An 11,641-nucleotide genomic window follows, 5' to 3' on the forward strand; every position below is an offset into this window, starting at 1 on the left:
ATGCCGTCGATTTGGCGTGAACATTCCTGCCCCGGGCAGCCAGGGGTTGACCCGAAGACCTGAGGCCATCAGCAGTAAGTCCTACTTACAATGATTAACAATGACATAGCCAGCAACGGCTGTATACAAAACAATAACCTGAACTAGTAGCAGTGGTTAGAGCTATCAGCAGTAAGTCCTACTTACGATGATTAACAATGACTTAGCCAGCGACGGCTGTTTATAAAGTAATAATACTAGCTACAGTGGTTAATAACTTAATTATAACAGTTGACCTATATACATAAGGTAGGTCAGTGACACGACATAGGTCAGTGACCTTATAACACAACTTTCTTAATGAGTTACACATGTCAAGTAAACTTAAATCTAAGTACATAGTGTACCTACACTATGTACTTAGATTTAAGTTTACTTGACATGTGTAACCAGCAGTGACCCTACAACATTCATTCCCTAATGAATAACACATGCATATATAAAATGAAACCTATGTACAGAATGTAGGTCAGTGACTCCCACAGGTCAATGACCCTACGACAACCATTTTCCAATAAATTGCATATGTCAAGTAACATGAATTAAATCTGCGTAAGCGACTTACATATTGACCATGGGTCGGATAGCTTCTCCGACATAAGCCTTCCATTCCACAAATTGACACAAATATGATCTGATCCTGGCTACAGGTAAAATCAAGATTTCTATGCCGGGCATAGTTAGGTAAAATTCATCCTTATGATGAGAACTAAATCAGTTAGTTTGACATTACAACATGCTTATACTATTAAACTCTAATTTACAACCTATAGTTACATCAATTGCCATTTGATCAAAGTCTTATTAAACTTATTGAATATTAACACAAATATTGAATAAATTGGAAACAAGACAGTTAACTTCTAAGTGTCGTTCCTCAGACGCTCTGGTAGCTACACCAGGGCCTGGGTTTGAATTCCCAACGGGTACCTTGACGACGAAATTCCTCTATAGGATCATTTCGCTACCAAGTAAGACTTGATCAACCTCCGTGAGGTATGAGTTATTACTTGCAATTCGTACCTTATTCGCTCCGGCCGAGCCGGCACCTGCGTCGGCTGACAAACCTGGAGAAATCTGCATGACTGCCTCGATGCTCAGTGACGACACTAGCCTGAGGTGTACTGCTTCGTACCTAATAAACATATAAAATTACACAGGTAAGCTTTAACTAATTAAGACCAGCGAACTCCGTCGCTAATCCCGTAAGACTATAAAATTAAATACGACTTACTACATATAATCGCATTTGACGTGAGAGATGTTTGGTCCTGCTGCAGGTATCCAATACCTCCGACACATAACATTAATGAATGCGCTCCCCGACGCGATACAATGGGCTCAATGACAATGCTACGTCAGCAATTGAGTCTACCTATGATCCTTATATTCATATTCATTGATATTGCACATATACATTATACGTCAGAAACATAAACATTCATTAAACTAAGTAATTCTCATTACTCCAAGAATCAACGTATAGAAAATTAATAAATGTGTTCTACACAATTTAAACACACTATCGCGCTAAATTACATTTCAAGGTTATTTGGATTATGACTCCGAGCACCAAATGATTTTCCTCTCTGAAAACCCCGCGTTTTGAAACAATCCTTTTCTCGTTTCAACAATACACATTCCTTCTTGTATGAATCCATTGTACATACTTGATCCAATGACTAGCAGCGTCGCCAGTTCATCCAGTGTATCGCTGACTCGCAGAACCTGTGAGACACTGATGAATATCCTTGACATGCAACCAAGTGCCTCATATTCGAATTCCTTGTATTTTCCGCAAATACTTGAATCTCACAGCCGTTTCGGCTTCCAATGAAATGAGTCCGTGCATGACAAGCGTTGTTGTCCGCCCAGCCTGGGTCTGTCTGCCCTCCGTGGCAGACGTACCATTGATCATGACATATTTAATAATGGAAGAATACGACCTTGAGTATCCTATGTAGGTATTCTGGTTATTCCCGTTTCTTCACCGGGGGCTGCTCCGCCTTCCAGAACCTCTCCGGGACTCCTTGAGTCGCGTGGTGGAGACCGTAGTCCTCTACTGAAGTCTCTCTTGCTTGAACCAATGATGATGATGATGCGTGCATCTGCACCACTCTCATGATGACCTGCCTGACGACCGTGTCGTAGGCCTCAACTCCTGGAATGTTAGTGAACATCTTTGAACCAGCGAGCATATAATTTATTACATCAAGTCCTTGCATGATGTCCATATATTGATCCTTGTTGAAATAACCTTTAGCTAACCGTAGCTTTGATGAACTTAAATGAACTTCTAATCCTTGGTTACAGTAGGGTATGTTTCCCATGACTTGATACATGGTTGTAGTCACCTCTTCAATGACTGGTACATTTACCCTAGGTCTGACTAAAATCCCTGTGACTGTGCCTGGCACATTCATCCCTGTATCATGAATATTATTTCCAATACACTGTTGGTGCAAGTGATATTTATCTACAAATGATCCCTCAACAACTGTACAATCCACTCCGGTGTCAATTAAAGCCCTCGCTTTCACATACTTACCATTGCCTGACCTGATCATAATCACGGCCGTAGGAGTTTGATGTAAACTGAATTTATCGAAAAATGATCTCTTTACAACTGTGCTTGTCATGCCTGACACCCTCGGCATGGTTGGTGGCGATACCCGCACACTATGCTTAGTTGACTCTCCTGTCATAGGGGGTGTTCGCCTCGCTGCACCTCCGTCGCATGGTGAGTCGTGCCCTGACGACTGACATTCTGAACTCGAGCAGTATGAGTAAAATAACTGAGGTACGTTCACCTGTTCATGGTTCTGTTCCGCCGCGCGGACCTTCTTCCTTGAAGAATGCCCCGCTGCTCCGGGTCGACCTCGGGCAGGGGCCGGGCCGCACTGCGCGGTCCGCAGCTCCTCCGCTGCAGTTGGCACTGCTTGCCATCCTCTGCACTGCTTATCCAGCAGTTCCAGCAACTGCTTGGTCGTGGGCAGCACCTCCAGGTTCTTTCCATGCTGCTCCTTGAACAGTTTGTGGATCCAAGCCGATCGTTTCTGTAACATTGAGTTAATTATCAGATATGACCATGAACTGACTGGCTGGCTAAGCTTCTCCAGCGCTTGTAATGATTCCCGCGGCGGGTCATAGTAGGCAGACCTCATATCGGCATTCCAATGCTTCACTGATGGCAGACTGAGGGTCCGCTCGGTGTAGGTATCTATAAACAACCTACTGTCATAACATCTCTTGTGCAACAGTCCTAATGCTACATTATAACTAGCGCCGCCTAACGGCAGGTGCTGTATCACTGACAGCGCCTTACCTTGTGGTGACACACACACACATTAATATTTTCCTGCATCAAATATACAAGCGTCTACAAGTGACGTAAATAACTTTTCACTTAAGGTGGGTAAACACACTGACGGTAATTTGATCTTACCTTGTTTTGACGTAGCAGTCCTCGCTGCCGCTGCCTCCTCCGTGGACGCACTTAACGCTTCATCGCGTTCGATGAGTAGCTCGTTGGTCTCGATGTAGTTTTCCCAAAACTCCAATCGTTGAACTCGCAATAGAGCATTGGGTAGTTATTGCTAAACTGTACCTTTACCGCTTCCACGGCCACACTCACTTGGCATTCTATTGATAATCAATTTACAAGAAAATTATTTCCAATCTATTCTTTTAATAAATGAATCAAATAATTATTTTATCCTATTCCAATATAAACAACTTTAGGTATGACACTGAATTGACATTGACGTTTGTGAACGAATGAATGAATGAATAACTGACCAGTGACCACAGACACACTTAAAATAGTCTCTAACAGATGATTGAACTGAATTGTCCGATGAACGATGAATGACCGTTGACCGAATGAACGAATGAGTGAACGAGTCGAGCTGCTTCGCTCCCGTCGTTCTCCACGTGATAACCTCGAAATTGTACGATTCACCTAACTTCACTGTAAATTTACGAGTAATTGCCCATACGCGCACTGATTCTAAACTTAATGATTTTCAGCAAACACAGTCGTCGCCGCGCGTCGTGCTGCGCCTAGCGTTCTTCTTTCCCTGCTGTGCTGTGGTCCGTCGCACGTCGCTTCCGTCTCCCGGAGCGCCGTATTTTCTTCTTTATCGTGCTTTAGTCCGACGCACGCCGCTTCCGTCTCACGAAGCACCGTACTTTCCCCTCTTTATCGTGCTTTGGTCCGACGCACGCCGCTTCCGTCTCACGGGGCGCCGCACTTTCCCTCATGGGATCCACCAAAAATGTTGGGAACAAAGCCTCCTGCGCCCTGTCGCCAACTGGGTACGGTGCGCGGACGCCTTGCGCACACGCAACCGATGATAACGGCCCCCTTGTGGGCCTCTTGATTTGCAGCCTGCTCGCCCAGCTAGCTACGTGACGTCATGCTCCTCGCATGTTCCACTAAATGTTGCCGTCAAAGACTTACTCGCTTCGACGATCACCTTAAAACATTGCCAGCACGCCGTGCGTGCTCGTCCACGATGACTCGGTCCCCTCGTGGACCGCCGAGTAGGTCGCGTGCGCGCCCCGCGCACGCTGGTCTGATGAATGCCTGTCGCTTCGACTAGGCTCTGCTCTGGCCCGCCCTGGAGCCGGGAAGACGCCGCTTCGGGTTGCTGAATGACGGCTAGGGAATGCAAACCGGTAAACCGGTTTACCGGTTTCCCGGTAATTTTGCCAAATTTGGGTTCGGTAAATTACCGGTAAATATACTCAAAAACCGGTTTTTTACCGAAATTTAAATTTACTTAAAAATTACTACAAAAAGCACTTCTGTCGCTGTTTCTTCGTAAATAAACACTTGTAGGTACTTCTGGTAATCACTTTATTTAGTAAGAATTCGTTTTCTACATGAAAACGTTTATTTTTATATATTGTGGTATTGAAAACATGTCTGTTATATCCTTATATCTTACCCACTGTAATACGTCGACAGTCAATACGCGCGAGAGGGATGACTGGTTGTCGTTTCATAAACGTACCTAAGTACAATATGTCTGCCGACATGTTTCGTGGCATATGGAGAGTATATAGATCCATCATCAGGCATGAGCTCTTGCAGCGGCTAGAGTCCGTGCATTGTTGCCTGCACTGTGCGTGCCTGCATAATCGGTTCCAAGATAAAAAATACCTGATTTCTATAAAACCAACAAGTTTGGACTGTGGATAATCAGTTCACTATCCACAGTTGGGTTTATAAACTCCAAATTTAGACCCCGAATGAAGGATAAGACCATTAATTCACTCATTGTTATTTAAATATTTGATTAGCTTTTAAGATAAGACCCCCTCCTCCTCGCCATGGTATTTTCATTGCTGAGGGTCGTGAAGTCCCAATATAATCAGTTTTATTCTGACTTTCTGTTCCGGTTCTGAAGTTGGGTGTAGAGGATAGAAAGGATCTCATCTGTCCATCTTGCGACCTCTGGATCGTTAGCCATCAACCTTGCCAGTAATGATTAGTTGCTCAAGGTTGTGGCCTTTTTCCCTCCAAAAACTCCAAAATTCTACGTAAACAGATGGTTGATAACCTGGTGTTGATTTTCAATTCACGTAAGATAGACACATTTGTACGGAAGGCAATTCAGGGTATTTGCAAAATCTTCATCTAGCACCACATCTCGAAAACGTCAATGCGGTTGCAGCCTTTTTCAGACTCCAAGTCTCAGCTCCGTAGATGAAAATGGAGAAGACTAGAGCTTAAACCAATCCGGTTTTGGTTTTTCTAGAGACATGCGGTTCTCAGGAACCAAGACTTATGGAGATAATCCTTGTAGCTAGGACTCTTTTGGCCATTCCTATGCGTATTCTGATTTTTTTTTCAGAAGAACCGATATTGTCGATGTTTGCGCCGAAGTATATGAAGTCATCTACTGTTACTGGCACAGACCAACCCCTATAGACATCTATTACAAGACGACTCGCGGTCGCCAGCCTTCCTAGTATTTGCACTGATATAAGCGCGGGCGCTCGCCGTGCCCGATCAGTATCGACCAAGTAACAGACCCGAAAGCAGCGCGTGTTTTTCGCACAAAAAAATTGGAAAAGGGTATTTTGATGCCTTAAAGATGTCCACCTGTAGTGTGAAATGGTGTGGAAAGGTAACAAGAAGCTCAAATTTAAAAACAGACGGCATTACATTCCACAAATAAGTCATATTTATAATTTATTCAGAGCCGGCATAGGTCAACTTACATTGGCCACTTACGCGTCAGTAGAGGGACAGTCATACTTCTGTCCCTTTTCATCTGGCGCGACTGCCCGCCGTCCTTGAAACGGCCAATCACAGCGCGCTTAACACATTCCCCGCCCGCTCCTCGCACCCCAAACACTGGTGACTCGTATCGCGAACCAAATATACAAGACTGCCACTCTATAGGAGGTTCTCTGTGGTTACTGGCCTAAGAGCATCTGTGTGTTGTATCTACCTACCACAATCCACCACCATGAGCTTGGTTTTTACTGTGGTTAATCTTGAGATGCGTTTCGAGACTGATGCGTTCCATTTTACCAGTGCTGTCAACCATTTCCGCTTCATTGGCAGCCAGAAAATTGGTGTTATCTGCCTATCGAAGATTTGTTATTTTGGTGCGCACCAATGATGATTCTTCCCTCCCAGCTTCCGCAGGCTCTTCTGATGACACATTCACCGAAGGCAGGTGACGGGTAATCTTATCAACACCTTTTACAAAAGTAAAAGGGCTCGAAGGTTCTCTGTTAATTCAGTTTCCTCTTTCAACGGAATTTCAATTCAATGAAAGCTACCAAATGCTTGATGACAAAACGATGCAGTCAAAGGCTTTGCTATAGTCGATGAAGCAGAGGATCATCGAAGTACTGAATTCATAAGCCATCTCTATCAATGGACGTATATTTAGGATCTGTTTGCACCTTTGCCCTTCACGAAACTTGCCTGTTTTTGCGGGATCTGCCAGTCCAGCATGTGACATAACCTGCTGTGTAACACAGCACGTTTCTGGTGGGATATAAGAACCAGGGTCCTGTAGTTGTCCTTTACGCAATTACAAATACGTGATACTTATATGAATAATCTATGATGATTTCTAGTGTCTTTGTTGACTTTATCGAAGATGAGTGCTGATTGTAAGATTTAGCATCTAAAATGTATTTATTTTTTGTAACAAAGTGTTAAAACCTGCTTTTTTCAAGATTTCATTAATCATATTTGTCTTTTGAAAGTGGTAGTTTAATGAACACTACTAAAAAAACTACTTAATTATCGATTTTGACGGAAAATATTGATTTTTCATGAAATAAAATCAAAACCGGGAAATTACCGGTTTACCGGTTTTTGCGACGCTATGTCGGTAAATTACCGGTTTTGAAAAACGACCGGTAATTGCATTCCCTAATGACGGCGCACGCCTCGCGCCGTATAGGTTAGGTAATTGAATGAAAGCACTGACTAGCAATAAATTATGTGTATTCGTAACACCAAACTCACTTATTACTACTACACTGGGTTAAACTATAAACTACTTAACCGAGATAATTACTAAGTAACCGCCCCGCGGTCTACATTTTGATCTGCCCTAGCCACGTGGGCAATGGCGGCTTCGGAGCCGCGATACGCACCGCGACGGTAACGCGACCGGTCTATCTCATGACCAGGAAGGAAGTGGGGGAGTCCTGGGGTCAACCATACAGCATTGAATGAATGAGAATGAGCGGTCACCTCATTGATCCGTTCATTCAGCGATGTCATTTGAGAAATATGAAATGCCGTCGATTTGGCGTGAACATGTTGTGTAGATTGAGGGAAAAATAAAGAAAAAAAATCCTAGTAGTTAAAAAAACATAAAAATGCGTCTAAAGGATAAGATACACATTTCTCTACACCTTATAAAACAAATAAAATCGCGGCACTAGTTTCTAGTATTGTATTGCTTTTTGCTTGGTTCACAACAGAAATCTGAACATACCAATTACACGTTACATTAGTCCTTGTAAAAGGAAGGTCTCTAAAATAATTTACAATGACTTACCATTCTTTCATTAAAACATTATGATCGAGGCCTAGTTCTCTAAACTCAATATAACACCTATTTAGTGCAAGGCGAATTTGGGCCATTTTTTTTTCAAAGTTGTCCACCCCACTTTTTTGTAACATGGGTATTTTTTACGCGATTCAGAGTCGCGAAGTCTTTCGATCCTGATAGGAGAAAAAAATCCCAAGATTTCCATACATTTTTTAGACCTTCCATTCCGTTACCGACATACAAAATGTATGAAGAAATAGTAACGGAATGGGAAAAAACCTTGGGACACTTTTTTTGTCCTATTCTGAGTGGAAAACACATAAAAAATTCCAAATCAAAAAAAAGTGAGGTGGACAACTTTGACAAAAAATGGCCCATTTATCAATGAATTCATTCACAATTTCTCCATGCAATTTTGTAGCTCACTGTACATTATATCCTATTGTTTCAATTATACCCACTCTATTACGTCATGTATTCAAACTGCCTGAGTCTAATCTCGTTCCAAACGGTGCCAAGCAGACGCAGGCTCAAGAGGTACCTAGTATATAAATAGAATTACCAACTTAGGCTTGGCACGGCTCCCAAGATGAATCCTTTATGCATATGCTAAATTTAGTACATGAGATTTGAATTTAGAGGCCGAGGTCAAGAAGGTGAATTTAGTTTATTAGTTAGTTATTTGTTTAGTTTTGTGAAACATACTCGTATGTTTATTTTAGTTTCAGAGTTTTGAACCTAATTTATAGAATTATTGTGTATATCAGGTTAAAACTGAATATTTAAGTACCTATGGTTGATTTAAAATTTGAGCCCCAGTAAAATTAAAAACAACAAACAAAATATTTTCAGATTTTGTTTTAAGTAATTTGAATTAGGTAGGTATATCAAATACGTAAAGATAAATAAATAAATAATATTAAGCAAAGCTAGGCAGGTAATATGGGTGTTAGGCGACGATATAAGTACTTAGTTATAAAGATAAATACATACTTATATACATAGAAAACATCCATAGAAACAAATATCTGTGTTCATCACACAAATAAATGCCCTTACTGGGATTCGAACCCGGGACCGCGACTTAGCAGGCAGGGTAACTACGCGCTAGGCCAGACCGGTCGTCAATCCCTGATATTGTTTTCTAAAACAGTTAAGTGTATTTCAGCAATTCCCGTCAACTTTGTACAAAAATTAAGGGAAAAGTTAAATTTGTTTTTATTAATTCCTATTTTGTTACCAAGATTTTGTTGATGAATTGAGATTTTATTAAATTTTATTTCGTCATTAAGGTTCTCTAGTATCTATATTTTCTTAATTATAACAATTATCCTGTATATATCTTACGAAAGTCGAATTATATTACTAAATGTTGGTAACAAAATAGGATCAATTAAAATTTGCTGACATGGCATTGTACAAAGTTGACGGGAATTGCTGATTTAATGAAAGCCAAAGTAAATGAACAGTAAAATACAGACCTGAAAGGCAAAGAGCGAAGGGCAGTACTCAAACTGAAGCCATAACAATTAAGACTTCTATGAACAGAACCATTAAACCTCCACTAAAGTAAAATCTCATTATCAAAGTAAATTCCCAACTAAATTAGTTTTCTTCGGCTTTTCTGCGATGTAATTTTCCACGAAGACTTGAGTTTTTTATATATTTCCTTCTTGCAATTTTAATGTTTTATTATCTAATAATAAAACATTAAAATTAGAATAAAAAAAAAAATTGTACAAGAAAAATATATAAAAAACTTTAGAAAAAGATTTTAGGTTACACGCTCTACTGACACGATTCGAATTTTAAAAACGTCATTTATTAGATCTAAATACGATATAGATCGGATATGTCAGTGTCGTAAATAAGTTTTTTTGCCCGAACCGCATTTTTTTACAGAGATCGCGCGAATATCGCTGTGCTAACGTACTCACATCTTAAAAGAATTTTTGAGCTGCGAAATTGTATGGAGAAATTATGAATGAATTAATCTATAAATTCGCCGTGTATTTTTGCAACTCCCTGTACATATAAGCCTTTTGCATGTTAAGCCTTAAAACAAAGTCGCAATCCTTAACGCTATGTGATGAAAAAAAGCAACTGGCTCTGTCATATCAACAAGGCATAGCTTGAAACGCGGACCGTAAATATAGTAAGATCGATTTGCAGCTTTTCTACGCACCCTTAGGCACTGGTCCCACCGCGAGCTTGTAAGCCATGAGCTATCGGCTATAAAAACGAACATAAGATAAGCACTCTCGTGGAAATAAAAGAGACACGGCGATGTTTATAGTTACTCGCCCAGCGGTGAGCTATCAAAATCGCCGTGTCTCTTTTATTTGCACGGGAGTGCTTATCTTTTGTTCGTTTTTATAGCTCATTACTAGCTCGCGGTGGGACCAGTGCCTTATGCAAAGTGGATTCGTAGATTAACCATGAGGATAAGGATATGAATTAGACATTTTTACTGACATTAAAAACATTATGGCTTAACAATTTTCGCGCCAATTATGTGCCACAATTACTCCCAACAATATTTCAATGTTCATCCGGCGATTTCGGCGAGCTAAGCGCCAAAGCGTCATTAACATCGTTTTTCATTTCTCGCGTAAATTATTCGCGAGCTTAAAAAGGAAAGTTCTCTAGTTACGCCAAATTACGCGATTTTGTAATTATAGCGAAATTGGGTTAAAACGAGAAACTTGGCTGTCGTTAAAGTGTGCTCCTGTTGATTTTTGTTTTGATGGGTATTGGGTACAACGCGGAAATATAAATCTATAAATGTGCATGGCACACCGGAACGAAATATTTAGTTAAAGAAAAATGAAAATGAAATATTTTATTTTTATTTTTCAAGTAGGCATATTACAATGCGCATATTAACGTCAAATAAAGTTACGCCGGCTCTAACCCTACGCCTTAGCCTCGAGAAGATTTCAATCCCCCCTCAGTTGGGAGGGGGGTATTCACTAATTTTGGACTATAGTTAGGGAGTTTTACGGTAATGACAAAGTTTTGAGTTTTCAAATTATGCCTATCTGCATAATATATTCTGACTTCCTAGCGGTAATTTGGCAAAATACATACAGTGACTAGAATAATACAAATTGATGGCATATTTAGTGTAATATAATAGTTAAGTAAATCAAATAGGTAATCATGGTCTATATTCAGGTCAATATGTCTAATGAAACTAGCCGTGAATCATTAAAAACTCTTAAGCAGCTTCACGGTATGAGGTGTCGTCAAATGATAGACACGAGTAGTAGGTATAGCGTAAAGTAATAAATCTCAATCAATCCATTTATTGTATAAAAGTGTGCCTATATATACATGTTTGGGTTGTCGCTGACCAAGCAATATGCGTTATGTCGCAGTAAACTATTGTGTTACTGCTAAACACGGAAAGTGGCTAATATGACATTACAGCCTACCCTTTCACAAATTTAGAAGTTACAAATTTTCATGTAGCTGTACTCTATAAAACAACGCTTAAAACGCGGTAGGTTGAAAATAAAAGGCTTCTCTTTGCCTAGAACCTGTTGTAGTTTTAAAAACTGCAC

The 11,641-nt window shown here is 40.6% G+C and overlaps 1 protein-coding gene across 1 annotated transcript; it reads right to left on the reverse strand.

The window, feature by feature from the left end:
• Positions 1–448: 448 nt before the first annotated feature.
• Positions 449–3,611, reverse strand: LOC125235911. The gene is made up of 2 exons (XM_048142547.1): positions 2,651–3,611; positions 449–2,521 (listed from the first exon to the last, which is right to left on the reverse strand). The coding sequence occupies exons 1-2, from the start codon at positions 3,201–3,203 to the stop codon at positions 2,013–2,015; spliced, it is 1,062 nt and encodes a 353-aa protein (XP_047998504.1). The 5' UTR covers positions 3,204–3,611; the 3' UTR covers positions 449–2,012.
• Between the last annotated feature and the right edge of the window lie 8,030 nt (positions 3,612–11,641).

Source organism: Leguminivora glycinivorella, chromosome 18 (genome assembly GCF_023078275.1).
Source record: "Leguminivora glycinivorella isolate SPB_JAAS2020 chromosome 18, LegGlyc_1.1, whole genome shotgun sequence".
Classification (NCBI taxonomy): domain Eukaryota; kingdom Metazoa; phylum Arthropoda; class Insecta; order Lepidoptera; family Tortricidae; genus Leguminivora; species Leguminivora glycinivorella.

Bases quoted from the DNA above. Each gene is read 5' to 3' on its own strand.
- LOC125235911 (XM_048142547.1), bottom strand. From the start codon at position 3,203: ATGAGGTCTGCCTACTATGACCCGCCGCGGGAATCATTACAAGCGCTG. The intron at 2,522-2,650 runs TTTTCGATAAAT...TTGAGGGATCAT, and splicing joins CACAGTTGTAAAGAGATCAT to TTGTAGATAAATATCACTTG.